The following is an 18,748-nucleotide window of genomic DNA, read 5'->3' as shown; positions in this document are numbered from 1 at the left end:
CACATGTTCGGATTGCTCGCCACCGCGGGTATATACTAAGAATTAAGAGTGTTGGATGCTTGCCTTCAACCAGATGACCCAGTTTCCATCCTGGCACCCCCAGATGGTCCCCCAAGACCCACCAGAATTGGTCCCTGAGTGCAAACCCAGGAGTCACCTTGAGCACTGCCAATTGTGGCCCCAATTTATTTTAAAGGAGAGAGAGAAAAGTGAGTTGTATTTATGAAGAAACTGTAATGTATTAAGGAATAGAGCCAAAGTTGCAAGAATTATTCTACAATTTAAATTAATTGTACCTTATAGCAGGTAGGGTGTTTGTCTTGCATGCAGCTGACCCAGGTTCAATCCCTGAGCATCACCAGGAATAGCCTCCCCACCAACAAAAGTCAGTAAATAAATTGATGATACCTTAAACATTGACTTTGAAACTGTGAATGTCTGAATTTAGGGTTCAGTTCCCTGAGTCCATGGAGTAAACCAAAATAAATCCATGGAGCAGAAAAACTGAAAATTATTTACATGGGGCCGAAGAGATAGCATGGAGGTAAGGCGTTTGCTTTTCATGCAGAAGGATGGTGGTTCGAATCCTGGCATCCCATATGGTTCCCTGTGCATGCCAGGAGCGATTTCTGAGCATAGAGCCAGGGTACCCCTGAGCACTGCCGGGTGTGACCCAAAAACCAGAGGGGGGGGAGGGAGGGAGGGAGGGAGGGAGGGAGGGAGGGAGGGAGGGAGGGAGGGAAGGAGGGAAGGAAGGAAGGAAGGAAGGAAGGAAGGAAGGAAGGAAGGAAGGAAGGAAGGAAGGAAGGAAGGAAGGAAGGAAGGAAGGAAGGAAGGAAGGAAGGAAGGAAGGAAGGAAAATTATTTACATAAGGGGCAGAAGAGATAGTACATCAGATAATGACTTTTGCCTGGCACGTGAGCCAGCCTCATGTCAATCCCTGAAACCCATGCCATCCTTTGAGCCCCACCATTAGTGTTACCTAAGCTCAGAGCCAAGAATAACCCCTCAGCACCATTCGGTGTGTAGTCCAAAAATAAAATGGCATGTATGAAGTTTTGATGGAATATTTAAGCTAGCAGAGTTTTGGTTTGTTTTTTGGTTTGGGTTTTTTTTTGTTTTGTTTTGTTTTAGTTGTTTTTTTTGTTTTTTGTTTTTTTGTTTTAGTTTTTGGGTTACACCCAGCAGCGCTCAGAGATTACTCCTGGCTCTATGCTCAGAAGTCGCTCCTGGCAGGCTCGAGGGACCATATCATATGCCGGAATTCGAACCACAGTCTTTCTGCATGCAAGGCAAACGTTCTACCTCCATGCTATCTCTCCAGCCCGTTTTTGGTTTTTGGCCACACCCAGTGATGCTCAGGGTGTTACTCCTCGCTATGCGCTCAGAAATCAATCCTGCCTTGGGGGACCCTATGGGACACCGAGGAATCGAACTGCAGTCAGTCCTAGTTTAGCTGCATGCAAGGCAAACGTCCTACTACTGTGCCACCTCTCCGGCCCCATTTAGTTAGTGGAGTTTTTAACAGAGTTGGGTAAGAAACAAAGTCAAATAGATGGCCAGGATCAGCTTTCCTAGTTATAAGGTTTCCTGTAGATTCTAGTCTACCTCACAGCACCATATTGCCACCTATTAGCAGGTTCCTTTTCTTTTTTTCTTTTTTTTTTTAGGTTCCATTTTTATTTATTTATTTTTTTTTTTGGGCCACACCCGGTAATGCTCAGGAGTTTCTCCTGGCTATGTGCTTAGAAGTTGCTCCTGGCTTGGGGGACCATATGGGACACCGGGGAAACGAACCACGGTCCGTCCAAGGCTAGTGCAGGCAAGGCAGGCACCTTACCTTTAGCGCCACCGCCTGGCCCCGGGTTCCATTTTTAATAAAAGAAATATCACTCACTTCTATTGTCTAGAAATATCCTGATAATTAGACTAACTTTTTTTTGGGGGGGGGCTACACCTGTTGACACTCAAGTGTAACTTCTGGCTTGGGGAACCATATGGGATGCCAGAGGATCATACTACGGCCCATCCTAGGTTAGCACATGCAAAGCAAACACCCTACCGCTTGCACCACTGCTCCGGCCCCTAGATTGACTTTTTTTTTTTTTTTGAGATTTTTTTTGGGGGGTTCACACCCAGCAGCACTCAGGGGTTACTCCTGGCTCTGCGCTCAGAAATTGCTCTTGGCAGGCTTGAGGGACTATATGTGATGCCAGGATTCGAACCACTGTCCTTCTGCATGCAATGCTTTTCTCTGGCCCCTAGATTGACTATTTTTATGGGACGTGGGGAAAGTGGGTTGGACCCATCCCTTGGTGCTCAGTGACTTATCCTGACTTTTGTCTCAGGTATGATGATCTCTGGTGGTGCTCAGACCATTTGAAGTGCCAGGAATCAAACCAGGGATTCAAACTAGGGTTGGCCATATGCATGGCAAGCACCTTACTTCCTATCTTATCATTCTAGCCCCTAATTCTGCTCTCCTAATACTGAGTAAAATGTTTGCATTTCTAACAAGTCTCTCAAATGAAGCTACATCAAGATTTTTTTGTTTTTTGTTTTTTAATATTAGAATTACAGTTTCCAATCTATGCATTGAAATGCCTCTGGCATTCTAACAGTGCAAGTGCACTGTTAGATGTTTTCTGTTAGGGTACTTCATAATTTCATCATTAGATTGTGAGCTATTCCTTGGATGATGTTATATCTTTGGTAACAATGCCACTGATTGGGGTTGAGATAGACATTCATTTTGGAAATTGGTGCTGTTCAGGAAGTGAGAGCAATAGTGTTTATGGAGCCTTGATGAGTCGGGCAGTGCTCAGAAGCACTATATCCTGTTAATAAATATTGTGTTTGATGGATTTTTAGCCAGTAAAAAAAAATTATTTATTTACATTTATCAATTCTTCCCAGGGTACTGAGTTGTTAAGATAGCAGTATTAGGGGTCAGAGAGATAGCATGGAGGTAAGGCATGGAGGTAATCGGTTTGAATCCCGGCATCCCACATGGTCCCCCGTGCCTGCCAGGAGCAATTTCTGAACATGGAGCCAGGAGTAACCCCTGAACACTGCCGGGTGTGACCCAAAACACACACACACACACACACACACACACACACAGATAGCATTATTAAAGTGTTCAGACCTAAGTGTTTAAAAGTTAAAATACTGCTTCTAGACTTCCTAGAATACCAAGGAAAAATTATACGCTAAAGAGAGTGTTCTGAGAATGTGCTGGATCCTCTGAATTAGACTCTAGTATGTGTATGCTTGTGTGTTTATGTGTTTGATTTGTTTTGGGATCACATCTGTTGGTGCATAGTGGTTACTCTGGTTCTAGACTTAAGAATTATTCCTGGTGGTGTTCCAGGAACCATATTCGATGCAGGGTTTCAAACCCAGGTCAGCCTTGTGCAAGGCAAACACCCTATCAGCTGAAATATTGTTCCAGCCATACATATATATGTATATATTCTTTTTTGTTTGTTTGTTTTTTGTTTTTTGTTTTTGGGTTACATCCAGCAGCGCTCAGGGGTTACTCATGGCTCTATGCTCAGAAATCGCTCCTGGCAGACTCGGGGGACCATATGGGATGCCAGGATTCGAACCAATGACCTTCTGCATGAAAGGCAAATGCCTTACCTCCATGCTATCTCTCTGGCCCCATATATATCTTCTTTAATGTGTGTGAGTGAAGTTATCTTTTTCCTTTCTTTCAAAATGTCTTCATGTCAAGCATGTGGATTTTATGTAATGTCTCAAATTTTAATCAGCTCTTTAAAAATTATCTACATGCTATTTTGTGCTAACATGCAAATAAATTAAGACTTGTACAAACATACAAATCAAGAGTCCCCTTGGGTCTAGGGAAATAGCTACAAGACCTGGAACTCCTATTTTGCATGTGGAAGGCCAGAGTTCGTTCTCTAGAGCCACAAGGTCCTTTGATGCTCTGCCAAGTGACTCCAAAACAAACCAAGAAGGGACTGTTGCCTCTAGTGTTAGACTCAGTTTAAGAGGTACAACATACACAAGTAGCTGGTAATATTAAGTAAGCTTAAGGGTAAGGAGATGACACTCAAGGACAGCACCTGTGCTTTGCCTACTGGAGCTATGGGTTCAGTCCCTGGTGCTGTTGGGTCCCACAGGGAACTGGGAAAGTGCTCCCCAAGATCCACCAGTGTGGCCCAAAGGAGCAGGAGTAAATATGTTGCTTCCTTATTCCATGGAATTCCTTTGATAAGAACCAAGTAGATCTGTCAGTAGAAATTAAGTCTTGTGGAATGAAAGACTTGAAATGCACCTTGACGCAGGGCATGTGAGATTTTTTTTTTTTTTTTTTGGTTTTTGGGCCACACCCGGTGATGCTCAGCGGTTACTCCTGGCTATGCGCTCAGAGGTCACTCCTGGCTTGGGGGACCATATGGGACGCCGGGGATCGAACCGCGGTCCGTCCTAGGCTAGCGCAGGCAAGGCAGGCACCTTACCTCCAGCGCCACCGCCCGGCCCCGCATGTGAGATTTTTAATAAGTAAATGTAGCAGCTACTTCTGATAGAAGTAACACTGTGAAAACTGTTTTATTTTGGAGCAAGGATGTATGTTTCAGAGTAATAAGAGGTAACAGCTGTTTGACTATGTTGGTTGAAATACTGTTGTGGATTGCTCTGAATTCTGGGTGTGAGGCATTTGGGTTTAATTTACTGGGGAAACAAAAGTGATTAGGGTGATTAATCTGTCAACAGGATATAAGATGATTAAATCAAGGGGGGAGAGAGAGAATAGGCTGGGAGAGTTTTGGAAAAGGGAAGGATGAATTTTGTTTTATGTATTTGTATCTCAAAGGAAATGCAAAACTGAATTGAAATAGAAGAGCATACATTGAAACTAGCAGCTGTAACATTCATGGAAAAACAAAACTTTCCCCAAGTTCCTTGATATTTCTGCAGAAAGAAACTATAAATGTGTTTGGGCTACAAACTACATGACATATCTTGTATAAAGCTCTCATTAGGGGCCAGAGCGATAGCACATCGGTAGGGCTTTTGCCTTGCATGCGGCTGACCCAGGATGGGCCTCAGTTCAATCCCCGGCGTCCCAAATGGTGCCCCAAGCCAGGAGTGATTTCTGAGTGCATAGCGAGGAGTAACCCCTGAGCATCAACAGGTGTGGCCCAAAAACCAAAAACACAACTCAGTTCATTCTCAGATGGACTTTGAGAAGTGTGACTACTTCCTAGAAAAGTGAGGTCCAGGGAAGTAAATATCACAATGTAAACAAAATCACATCAGTAGTAATAAGTAGTCAGATTGGTAGTTTACTAGTCAGTAACTATCAAAACATGGATATATTTGTGGGACTGGAGAGACAGTACAGATTGTAGTACATCAGGCAAGGCATTTGCCTTGTATACGGCAGACCTGGGTTCAATCCCCTATATTCCATATGGTCCCCTGAGCCCATTATGAGTGATTCCTGAATGCAGAGCCAAGAGTAATCTCTGAGCATTTCTGGGATGGCCCAAAAATAAATTGGAAAAAAAAGTATCTGAGTTTGTTTAAAACCATCAGATGCAGGGAATTGAATTCATTTTTCCAGATTCTATCAAATTATGATTTCGCTTAGAATAGCTTCATTCTTCACGCTTTATTTTTCATATTATGCCTGATCACTGATTCTTTTCCTCTTCCTTTGGGACTTTATGCTTGATGCCTCCTTTATCCTTGTAAAAAGGATCTTGTTTTAAATGTTTCCCTGAATGTCTGGTTCATCTGCGGTGTATAAACGTACACTCTCGAACTTAAGTCTTATATTTCCGGTGCATTGCTTTTAAAGTCTCTCTAGAATAGTGTTCATTCACCACATTCCTTATCTTTTCCCTTAGAAATAGGTTTCTCTTATGTCTCACACTTCCTCATACTAGCAAAAGATAAATATTTCCCAGCTGTCCCTGCAAATCCATCTTTTCTCCACTTACCTAGTTATTTTTTTTTTTCTATCTCAGGCTTTGCAATAGGCTCTGACTTTTTCATTTATGCTATCCCTAAGATCCCAGGTATAAATCCCCTCAAGGATGAAGATATCTGGATTTCATTGATGCCTATGGAAGCAGCCACCCAGGCAGGAAGAGTGAAGTGAATTATTCTCTCATCAGTACATTTTATTCATGTCCTGTTGACATACGTCTCCCAGCATTTTGGAGTGTTATTTGTTCTTTAGTGATCTTTGTGAAGAGCCTGAAGTAATGCGTATTATAACTTTGTAGTCATAAATGATTTCTACCTTAGCTCAATTGTCAGCATTTTCCTCAGAAGTCAATAGGGACAGTGCTTCCTCCTACTTCCCTTGTGACCATCCCACTCCTGGGATGATTCTGTGAAATCAGTTCACACTCTTGGTTTTTGGGCCACACCCGGTGACGCTCAGGGGTTACTCCTGGCTATGTGCTCAGAAATCGGTACTGGCAAGGCAAACACCCTACTGCTTGCGCCACCACAAGTTCACACTCTTGAGAAATTCTGAAAACATGGGGAGAAGAAATTCTACATGGTCGTTTTACTTGTTTAACTTTGATGTATTTGTTTTCTCAATCTCCTTCTCCAAATATGTTATTACTTCTCCAACTAGTTTACTCCTTCTCCAGCTAGTGTAACTTATTCTTCAACTAGAGTTACTTCTTCTGTGACTAGTGTTACTTCCTTCCAGCATGTTCTGGAAGACTGAGAGCAGTGTTGGATCTGAGACTTAAAATCTGCTGCCCCCAACCCTGCCTTCTCAGCTCTAGTCTGGGTGGCTCTGTGGCAATGCAAGTATTTTTCTGTATTCATACATACTCTTACTTTATTTTCTTTATTATTTTTTTTGTCACACCCAGCAAGCTCAGGGGTTACTCCTGGCTCTATTCTCAGAAATCGCTCCTGGCAGGCTCGGGGGACCTTATGGGATGTCAGGATTCAAACCACCATCCTTCTGCATGAAAGGCAAATGCCTTACCTCCATGCTATCTCTCCAGCCCCCAATTTTCTTCATTGATTTTGTGAAGTGACTTTTGTCTGTTTGGTTTGTTTTGGTTTTGGGAGTAGAGTTGGTCAAGGGCCATACCTAGCAGGACGCAGGCACCACGTCTGATGTGGGGCTGGGGGCAAATGCTATATACTCTGTGGTCTCTCCAGTCTTACGAGATGATTTATACTTACTAACATCACTCATCTCATATTTATTTTGCTTCTTTCTGCAATCTACTAAAAGAAATAAAAGAAATGGTTGCTCACCAGCTGTTTATTAGCTCTTTCTGTTGCTTGTTGAATTGAGTCCCAGTATTTAGAAACACTTCTTGTTTGTATCCAGATGTACTTGAGTTGAACAGAATATTTGTATATTTTCAGTGTTTCTTAGCATAAGAGAACAGAAGTCACATCACCCAAGCTTCAAAAACTTAAAAAATATCAACCCAGGACCACTGGGTTTGATCCCCAGTGTCCCATATGGTTCCCCATCCTGCTAGTAGTGATTTCTGAGTAGGAGTAATCTCTGAGCACTTCTTGATATGCCCCCCCCCCCCAAAAAAAGAAAACTTAAAAAAATATATTAAAATAATTTGTAATATTTTTCTCAGGTTTACCTATATTCTTTGTTTGTTTGTTTGTTTGTTTTAGTTTTTGGGTTACACCCGGCTACGTTCAGGGGTTACTCCTGGCTCTATGCTCAGAAATCGCTCTTGACAGGCTTGGGGGACCATATGAGATGCCAGGATTCGAACCACAGTCCTTCTCCATGCAAGGCAAATGCATTACCTCCATACTATCTTTCCGGCCCCAGGTTTACCTATATTCTTGCTGTATTCACTTTCTGATTAATTTTTTCTGATGGATTATATGATTTATTACCGGTTTTTATACATGCTATAGATATCTTCTAAATATTCTCCAGAGGGGGAGATTTTGGCCTTTTCACACCAACCAGGAATATGGAAAACCCCTGCCTCAAATCAGACCTTTCTCAGCTTTTTTTTTTTTTTTTTTTTGGTTTTTGGGCCACACCCGGCGGTGCTCAGGGGTTACTCCTGGCTGTCTGCTCAGAAATAGCTCCTGGCAGGCACGGGGGACCATATGGGACACCGGGATTTGAACCAACCACCTTTGGTCCTGGATCGACTACTTGCAAGGCAAACGCCACTGTGCTATCTCTCCAGGCCCTCTCAGCTTTTTCTTCTTACGACCCCTTTTCTCCCAAGAAATTATAATGTGATCTGAGTGTATAAAATAGGTGTATAGGGCTGGAGCGGTGGTGAGGAGCGGTAAGGCATCTGCCTTGCAAGTACTAGCCTAGGACGGATCGCAGTTCGATTCCCCAGTGTCCCATATGGTCCCCCAAGCCAGGACCAATTTCTAAGCACATAGCCAGGAGTAACCCCTGAGTGTCACCGGGTATGGCCAAAAAATAATAATAAATAAATAAATAAATAGTAAAGTAAATAATAAAATAAAATAGGTTTATAGGGCCAGAGCAACAGTAGGACAGTGGGTAAGGTCTTGCATATGGCTGACTCAAGTTCAGTCCCTGGTACCTCAGATGGCCCCAGTGCTGCCAAGAGTGATCCCTGAGCATAAAGCCAAGAACACTGGAGTGTAGCCCCAAAACAAAACAAAAAAATTAATAAAATAATATAGGTCAATAAATTAAATGCTTAACAACAATTAATGAGGTTTAGACCAAAAATTGTGGGAGAGTTTTGAGCCGTGTATGGCAATGCTCAAGAATTACTCATGGCTCAGAGCTCAGAGATCATTTCTGACAGATCTGGAGACTGTCTGGAATACCTGGAATTGAACAGGTCTGTCACATGCAAGGTTAGTGCCCTACATGCTGTACTCTCTGACCCATAAAACAAAATATTAAAGCTATTTGGTGACTCCCATTTTTCAGTTACACAACTCTATGTATAGGGTTGTAAACTACAGCTCTTAAGTTGGAAATTGACTTGAGTATAGGGATATCAAATGAGAAAGAAGCAAAGGTCACCTAAAAATGTAAAGTTATCTAGTAGTCACCGTGATTGAGGAGAACTTTCCCTGGGACCATGAGGAAAGTCTTTGGGGTTAAAAAACTTATTATATGAGCCGGATCAATAGCACAGTGGTAAGATGTTGGCCTTGCATGTGACCAATCTAAGGCTGTTCCTGGTTCAATCCCCAGCATCCCATATGGTCCCCTGAGTGTGCCAGGAGCAATTTCTGAGCACACAGCCAGGAGTAACCCCTGAGCACCACAGAGTGTGGCCCCAATTCTAGATCAATAGAAAATATACTTTTAAAAGAAAACAACTTAGTATGCCCAGTGCCTGGAGTTAGTCTTATGGCAAAGTGCTCCATTGATATGGGGACAATGCTTTTCCTTTCGATTTTCTCCAACTTTTGCCGCGCTTATACAAAAAACTACCACCCCTTTTTTAAAAATCTTTTAGATAGGAGTTCCCGCCTTTTTCATCGAGCCTTGGGATATGAATTACTTTGTTTTATGTATGTCTGCATTTTTCTATAAAATTAAGAAGAAAAAAAAAGATGGGAGCCAGAGGCCAAGTGGACTTAGGTGCATTGGTGGAGATAAAAAAAAAAATGGCAGAACTAAATATCCAAACCAAAGTCAACAACAATAGAATCAAGAGACCCAAACTCTAACAATCTAAACTTAAAATGGCCCTGTTACACTGGCAGGCTGGGAGGCAAAAGGTGGTGGCATGAGTTGCACTCTGGGGACATTGGTGGAGAAAGGTCAATACTGGTGGTGGGAATGGCCCTGTTTTACTGTATGTCTGAAATCCAACTAAGAAGGACTTTATGAATCACAATGGTTTCAATAAAAATTTTAAAAAATTCTGTGCCTTAGTAAAGGCAATTAAAATGATATTCAAGTTATGGATCTCCATACATTATGGTAGAAACTAGAAAGAAAATTCTTTTTCTTTTAGTATAATAAGTCATTTAGATTTTCTGTTCCTCCCAGAGAAATCTTTCCGGGAACTGAATGACAAATCTATGTATTTGAGACTTGTAGCTTAAACTTTAGGCCAGCTAAATCTTTCTCTAGATCTCTAGCTGCCCTTTTTGCCTAATTTTATTGTCCACCTTAAAGGACTGAACTGTGTCACTTGACTCAGTTCTTGTTCATATTATCTAGCCTCTTGTGTTTGGTCGCCTGAAGAAACAAAGGCTAACAGGGTTAATTACTGTGTAGATTTGGGTCCTAAGAAGAAAATCACAGGATTTTTATTGATTATTTTTCTAAATGAAAAACCTACCAACCTCTGATCTGTAGAGATGCAAAAATTGACCTTTTTATCACATACCTAGTCCCCAGGGGAGAGAGGAAGAAAAGCTATTTTTGTCAAGGCACTTCTTATTTGAGTGCTTGTACAGTTTGGAACACATAGCCTAGAAGAGAATCACACATCTAGCAAGAAAACCATTGTTGGCATCAATCTTAGGTCTTTTCCATCAAACAGCAGGCCTCCTACATTGTTTAAAAACTAAATATTTGCCTAAAGATAAAGCAAGAAACTACTCAGAATTAGAATTTAATTGTGAATTTGCCTCATAAGATTAGATATATTTTTCATGTATTCTTCAAGTAACAAAATATAAAGAGACATGTCCATACCGCAGTACTCTTGCTTCATATTTTAAAAATAAAACAACATACTCACACACAAATACACACATACATACACACACTTACTTGGAATAAAGCCAGACTTAAACTCCAGGGGCGTACTGTTCAGTACCTTAAATTACAATCAGATGTATTTTAGCACAGATCAAATTTTCAGTGTGTAGTTGGTGAGAAGCCTAATTATTTGACCAGGTTACTATTTATGTAGACCATTCTAGGACTGTCTGTGGTTAATCCACAGCCCCAGACTGCTTGCTCTGGGAGGTTTTTATTTCATGCTGGAGCAGTTTAAGGAGAAATGGGTGATGGGTAGGGGCTGGGGGGGGGCATTAAACTCTCCTCATTAAATGAGAGACTAAAAAGCAAGTACATACATATTACTATGGAGACAAGATGCTGTATAAACTGTTCAGTTTCACTCTCCAAGTGACAGAAATAGCAAAGGAAGCAGCTTGGATGCTCATAGTTTTCGAGTGACATGGTATTTGGTTTTTAAAAAAAAAGGATAAAAACATTTTTAAAACAATGTTACCTAGGAGTCAGATTTGTTACCTTTCTATAACAATTGAATATTGGTTATGAATTAAAAGAGTGAAGCTTTTTAATGAGAACATACTATATTACTCTGATAGGAAAACATTTTTATTAGAATTTCATTAGCAATACTTTAAAGTGATGAGATAATTATACTCTTAATATACTGTCAGAAAAAATCTCTTGGGAGTTCAACATTTGTTGGGTTTTTTTGGTTTTTTCGTTTTTGTTTTTGTTTTTGATTTTTTGGTTTTTGGTTTTTGGGCCACACCCGACGGTGCTCAGGGGTTACTCCTGGCTGTCTGCTCAGAAATAGCTCCTGGCAGGCACAGGGGACCATATGGGACACCGCGATTCGAACCAACCACCTTTGGTCCTGGATTGGCTGCTTGCAAGGCAAACGCCGCTGTGCTATCTCTCCAGGCCCGGAGCTCAACATTTGTAAGGCAATAAATCTGTCAGATAACTCCCTATATGTATCATTCCTACATTAAAAATAATTTTAATATTATTTTAATAGAAAATGTGAAAATAATAGAAAAATTTTGATTCTGAAATACAATTTGAAGAGAATATTTCGATAAACATTTTGGAAAGACTTAAGAAATGGCCTTAATTCGTGTTCAGGGTTATAAGCCTCCATGTCCTTCCAATCACTAATAAGCTAAATTTTTTTTCCCGTTTTGATTCTTCTGTACTCGTGTATCTGACCAGATTCATCCTTTATTCCTTCTTTTGTTTCTCTTCTAGATCCTTGTTATTGAAGAGTAAAAATTCTCAAAATTCCCCTGTTCTTAAAAACAACTCTTTATCTCCAACTGGCTGACCAAAAATACTTTCTGCCCTTTTCTTTTCTTTTTTTTTTTTCCCCCTGTGGAATACAGAAATACAGTTCCATCACATACATACAGGCTGTATGCTCAGGAAAACTTTTATTTTGTTTTGTTTTGTTTTGGGGCCACAACTGGTGACACTCAGGGGTTACTCCTGGCTTTGCACTCAGAAATTGCTCCTGGCTTGGGGGACCATATGGGACACCGGGTATTGAACCACAGTCCGTCCTAGGTTAGCGCATGCAAGGCAGATATCCTTCTGCTTGCGCCATAGCTCCAGCCCCCTTGAAAACATTTCTTTTTTTAGGCAATATTTTTTTTCGCACCACACCCATTTGATGCTCAGGGGTTACTCCTGGCTAAGCACTCAGAAATCGCCCCTTGCTGGGGGGGGGACCATGTGGGACGCCGGGGGATCGAACCACGGTCCTTCCTTGGCTAGCGCTTGCAAGGCAGACACCTTACCTCTAGTGCCACCTCGCCGGCCCCAACATTTCTAAACATTACTGTCTTGCCTTTCTAGTTCCTAAAATGAGAATAATATCAATATTCACCTTGTAAGTTTGATGAAAGGAAAAATGCTAAGAAATGCATTAATATACATAAAAATTGTTGCTCACAATGCCTGGAACACAAGTATTGGCCTAGGAAGAAAGAGAACTCATAGAATTGGAGCAGATGCTTGGCATTACCCAAGATTCTGGTTCGGTTTCCGGTAACATATAACCTGCACACAGTTGGATGGGATCCTAATGACCACCATCCCGAGCATTGATGGGATGAATCTCCCACCATAAAAAGAAAAGAAGAAACAAATTCACCATATTTTCCAGCATATAAGACAACTTTTTAACTCATGAAAAACTTCTTAAAAGTCAGGGGTCATCTTGTATGCCAGTATACGGCATGCTGAAACTTACTCCAGCTTCAGGGAGAAGTGGTCCTCCCCACTCTTACCACCAGCATCCCTCTGTTCAGGATACAGAGGAGGCACTCTGTCTCCCTCTAGCAGTCCTATTAATCACTGCACTCCAGCCAGCTGCTCTTGTGGAGCCCTCTCCCTGCTCTCAATGTAGATCACTGTTTTATGTTTACATGGTTTTTTGTTGTTGTTGTTGTTGTTGTTTTTTGTTTTTTTTGGGGGGGGCCACACCCGGCGTTGCTCAGGGGTTACTCCTGGCTGTCTGCTCAGAAATAGCTCCTGGCAGGCACGGGGGACCATATGGGACACCGGGATTCGAACCAACCACCTTTGGTCCGGGATCGGCTGCTTGCAAGGCAAACGCCGCTGTGCTATCTCTCTGGGCCCATGTTTACATGTTTGATGACAAGTAGCCTTATGTTTATAAGTGAGTTTTCCAGCTAAGTACATGCATGGCATAAGCATATGAATTAAAATCTCCTATTGAAATCAAATCTTACGTTTTTTAATTTCCATTTGGTGTGCGCTAGAAGAGAGGTAGTCTTATATGGCGAATATAGCCCAAAACCCATATTTTAACAGGAAAAGTAGGGGGTTGTCTTATACACCGGAAAATACGGTTGTTTCCAGGTGATTCTATTATAACCACTTGCAATACTTCAAAAAAGAACAGTACATGTACCATTATTTTTCTTTCTTTAACAGCTATTTATTTTGGAGCCAGAGAGGTGAGAGAGGATTTCAGATGTAGGGGTTAAGGTGCTTGCCTTGGTCAACCTCTGTTCCATCCGCTGTACCATATTTGGGTCCCTATCACTGTCACTTCTGAGTACAGAGATAGGAATAGCTCCTCAGCTATTTTTTTCTCTGTCTTTTTTCTCTCTCTCTTCCTCTCCTCTCTCTCTCTCTCTTCTCTCTCTCTTTCTCTCTCTCTCTCTCACACACACACACACACACACACACGTGTACACACATACACACACCTTGCAAATAATAGAATGACTCCTGACTATTTTCCTGCAAACTTTATTTCTTTGTTGTTGTTGTTGTTGTTGTTTTGTTTTTTTGTTGTTGTTGTTGTTTTTGGTTTTTGGGCCACACCCGGCGGTGCTCAGGGGTTACTCCTGGCTGTCTGCTCAGAAATAGCTCCTGGCAGGCACGGGGGACCATATGGGACACCAGGATTCGTTTGCAAGGCAAACGCCGCTGTGCTATATCTCCGGGCCCAAACTTTATTTCTTATCACCTGCCACCACCACACGTAATAGTCCCCTATCTTGCCGCTTGAGATCCTTTGCATTCCTCACTCGGCCAACATCTCCAATGTTGCCTTAGTGAACCAATTACTATGTGAACACTCATGTGTTGACTGCCAGACATGAGAGAGAAAAGTGGGGCCGGGGAGATTGCACAGTGGGGAGGGCATTTGCCTTGTACATGGTCAATCTGGGTTTGATCTCAGGCATCCCATATGGTTCCCCTGAGCCCTGCAAGGGTGATTTCTTTTTTTTTTTTTTTTTTTTTATTAATTATTTTTTTTATTATTTTAATTATGACAACAAAGATGCAAAGAAAGAGGACAGGGTAAAGTTACAGTGGAAGCCCAATCACCCATAAACAGGATTCTCAGTAGTTCCATCGATGATATCCCAGCCTTGAACTTTCAGCCAAAGAACATTAAGAAAAACAAAACTGAACCCATGTACAATACAATTACTTTGTCCCTCAAATCCCCAGTTGTAGTACATATTGTTTCTTAGCAGCACACCATATAATCTAAAGATATTAGACTTATGTAACTCTTTAAACATTGAGGGCAAAGTACATTTATCTAGTTCCATGCACATGCTTACTAGTTTAAGTTAACCTCAAAAGTTTTAATGGGTTGTTTTTCTTAAGGATTGGAGTCAAGAGAACATAGTAAAAAACGATATTAAAGTGGCATTTGTTTGCATAGGCCCACCAAAACATAAGGGACATGGAAAGACAAATTATGGTCTAAATACATGGAGACCCTACCCCTGAAGTTTCCTGGCACAGGACTGACTCTAGGCTCCAGGCAAACTAGTTTGTCCAATTCAAGTCATAGTCTGTAGTGGCAATACACCTCCATTCCTCACATAGTCTCTGTTGTTGGTATCATTCTTCTGTATTAAAGATCCTGGAGTCTGCATATCGCAAGGGTGATTTCTGAGTGCAGAGCCAGGTGTAACCCCAGAGCACCTCTGGATGGGAGAGGGAGAGAGGAAGGAAGGGAGGGAGGGAGGGAGGGAGGGGAGGAAAAAAAGCATGGGGGACAAGGGTTTACAGCCTCATGGAACCCTGACTGTACTTACTATTCTGGGTCATTAAACCAGGAAGAAGGGCAAATGCTAACTGGCATAAATACCTATCTAATGCTAATCAAACCTAAGTGGGCCTTTACATTATCACTAATGAAAAGTCTCTCTGGATTGTCTTCTGCCCAGAGAGGGGGCAAACCAAAGAGTGAATACAGAATCCTCACCTATAGGGCTTTCCTAAGAGTGCCTGCATTCTGGCAATTAGAAATTAAGATTCCTGGGCCGGAGAGATAACACAGCAATAGAACTTTTGCCTTGCAAGCGGCCAACCCAGGACCAGTGGTGGTTCGAATCCCAGCATCCCATATGGTCCCCTGAGCCTGCCAGGGGCGATTTCTGAGCTCAGAGCCAGGAGTCACCCCTGAGCGTTGCCAGGTGTGACCCAAAAACCAAATTAAAAAAAGAAATTAAAATTCCTTAGATCACCTTTTCTGCCCCTCTCCCCAGAATATCATTTTTCTTACTTATTTCTTGGATGTTATGGGGGAGGGCTTGGCCACACCTGGCTTTGTATTAGGGATTCACCATAAGTTCTGGGAACCAAACCCTTCTTGGCTACATGGTAGTAGCATACAATAAATGCAGTACTAGCTGGGCTTACATGCTGTTTCACTTCTGGCCCAGACGCAGAGATTTGAAGACTTCCAGAACCTTGGGATGTGGCTGAGAATTAGTACCTTGCATGCATAAGGCTCACTGTTTATCCCCTGCACCCCAACAATGACTACAGAAAGAGGGCTCTGTTCCAGTACTGGCCTTTCACACAGACAACCCAAACTCAATTCCTTGCATCACTTATGGTTATCCCTTTACTCCCAGGATGATTCCTGAGCATAGAGCCAGAAATAAGCACAGCCAGGTGTGATCCAAAGCTTCCACCCCCCAAAAAAGGCCTCAGAGCTTGCAGTGTCATTACGGCACTTGTGTGCTTCCTGGTTTCAACTTCCCCAGGTACTGCCACAGGAGTGATCACTGAGCAAGGCACCTGGAGTAAGCCCTGAACGTCACCAGGTCTGGCTCCAGAACCAAGAAAAGAAGTAGAAATGCCTAAAGATTGAATTAATATGCCTGTGTTAATATTTCCAGTTAAATGAGATATTTCCACTGGTTTTCCCTTTGCGGGTTCCCAGAATTTTTTTTCAGGATTAGATTTACATCTCTGCCATGCAATAATGCACTCTGAGGCAGTGGCCTATGTCAAATATTTACTGATCCTGATAAACTTTTCTCCTAGTCAAATGCTGTTTTATGCATTGCACTTTTAAATAGACTTTTGTGTTTCGTATATAGATGAATTTTTATTATTTCCCCATTAGGTGCCATTTCTAATATCTTCTCTTTTTCTCTCCTTTATCCAGGGTTTTTTTCTTACGGTTTCTCCAGAGTCTGTGTTGAAGGTAGCTCACCATGCATCTGAAAAGAACAGAATTTTCACTATGAATTTGTCAGCACCATTTATTAGCCAGTTCTACAAGGAACCCCTGATGAAAGTTTTGCCTTATGTTGACATCCTTTTTGGAAATGAGACTGTAAGTTACACTTGGGGAGAGGGGGATAGTGCTTGTTTTTCTTTTGTTTTGTGTTTGTGCATATACCCGACAACAGATGAATGGCTAAAGAAACTGTAGTACATCTATACAATGGAATACTATGCAACTGTTAGAAAATGAAGTCATGAAATTTGCTTATACATGGTTGGATGTATAGACTATTATGTTGAATGAAATAAGTCAGAGGAAGAGAGAATAGTCTCACTCATTTGTGGGATTTAAGAAAAATAAAAGACAGTATAATAATAGCACTGAGAGACAATAGAAATGAGAGCTAGAAGGACCAGCCTATAATAACAAGCTTATCACAAAAATGGTAAGTATAGTTAGAGAAATAACTACACTAATAGCTATCTTGACAACAATAAAGAGAGAATACAATACTTGTCTTGAAGATGGGGAGGGGGAGGTAGGGAATGGGGGGATAATGGGGAAGGGGGTGTGCATTCTATGGCTGAAACACAATTACAAACATGTTTGTAACCATAGTGCTTAAATAAAGATATTATTAAGAACGTAGAAAAATTTACAATCATCTTTGATGGTTCGAGACCAACGGGTGTCTTCCAGTTCTTTAGAAATAATAAAATTAAGGCCCGGAGAGATAGCACAGCAGCATTTGCCTCGCAAGCAGCCGATCCAGGACCAAAGGTGGTTGGTTCGAATCCCGGTGTCCCATATGGTCCCCCGTGCCTGCCAGGAGCTATTTCTGAGCAGACAGCCAGTAGTGACCCCTGAGCACCGCTGGGTGTGGCCCAAAAACCAAAATAATAATAATAATAATAATAATAATAAATTTTTTAAAAGAAGAAAAAGAATAGCATCTTTGGGAATTGCAAAGAAGAGTTTTTATAACTCTCAGGGTCTGTACCTACTGGTAGTCTCAGGAAACTGATCTAAATGTGTAGATTTTCCTCTCTACCTGTTTTCTTTTTTATTTTTTTTTTTTTTTTGTTTTTGAGTCACACTTGGCGGTGCTCAGGGGTTACTCCTGGCTGTCTGCTCAGAAATAGCTCCTGGCAGGCACGGGGGTCCATATGGGACACTGGGATTCAAACCAACCACCTTTGGTCCTGGATCAGCTGCTTGCAAGGCAAAGGCCGCTGTGCTATCTCTCCGGGCCCCTCTACCTGTTTTCTTAATGGATCCAGAAGACCCAGTAAAGAGATTGCTGTATCTCTTAGTGACCACTTGATTTTCCTTGGGCAAAACTGACCCTTGACCTCAGAGTTCTTAAAAGTTAGGGTGCCAGAGTGATAGCACCGTGGTAGGGCGTTTGCCTTGCACATAGCCGATCCAAGACAGTAGTTCGAATCCCAGCATCCCATATGGTCCCCCATGCCTGCCAGGAGTGATTTCTGAGCACAGAGCCAAGAGTAACAACCCCTAAGTACTGGTAGGTGTGACCCAACCTCCCCCAAACAAAGGCAGGTCAGGCAGGTCGAACGGATTGAAATAGAAAATTTTCTGTAGGTTTTCAAAGGATGCATATGATTTCAAAATGGACACTTTTGCAGGGCGCTGTAGCAATGGTACAGTGGAAAGGGCTCTTGACTTGCACGCAACCAACCTGGGCTCAATCTCTGGCATCTCAGAAGGTCTCCAGAGTGCCATCAGTAATGATTTTTGAGTGTAAAATGAAGAGTTACCTCTGAGTATTTCCAGTTGTGGCCCCCAATCAAACACAGACAAACAAGACACTTGGGAATAATAGCAACCTGAGAACTTGAAATAGTAAAAGAAATTCAGTTTTGACTGTATAATTCTCTGATATAATGGAGAATAGTCTTAAAATTGTTAAGAATGTCTGAATAACTTTTTAATAAGAGTTTACATATTTTTGAAACATGTAAAACAAGTTGGAAAGAATTTACCAGAAGCAAGGAACAATGCTTAG

At 41.8% G+C, this 18,748-nt stretch overlaps 1 protein-coding gene across 2 annotated transcripts in view; it reads left to right on the top strand.

The window, feature by feature from the left end:
- ADK (adenosine kinase) overlaps positions 1-18,748 on the top strand; it is a 402,848-nt gene that overhangs the window by 253,482 nt on the left and 130,618 nt on the right. For both annotated transcript variants that reach the window (XM_049789187.1, XM_049789188.1), the window contains exon 7: positions 16,660-16,830. In XM_049789187.1, coding sequence (XP_049645144.1) covers positions 16,660-16,830 — 171 coding nt within the window. The remainder of the gene's footprint in view (positions 1-16,659; positions 16,831-18,748) is intronic.

Source organism: Suncus etruscus, chromosome 15 (assembly GCF_024139225.1).
Source record: "Suncus etruscus isolate mSunEtr1 chromosome 15, mSunEtr1.pri.cur, whole genome shotgun sequence".
NCBI lineage: Eukaryota > Metazoa > Chordata > Mammalia > Eulipotyphla > Soricidae > Suncus > Suncus etruscus.
Note: the sequence above shows the minus strand (reverse complement) of the source record. Positions and strands in the feature narration are given on the sequence as shown.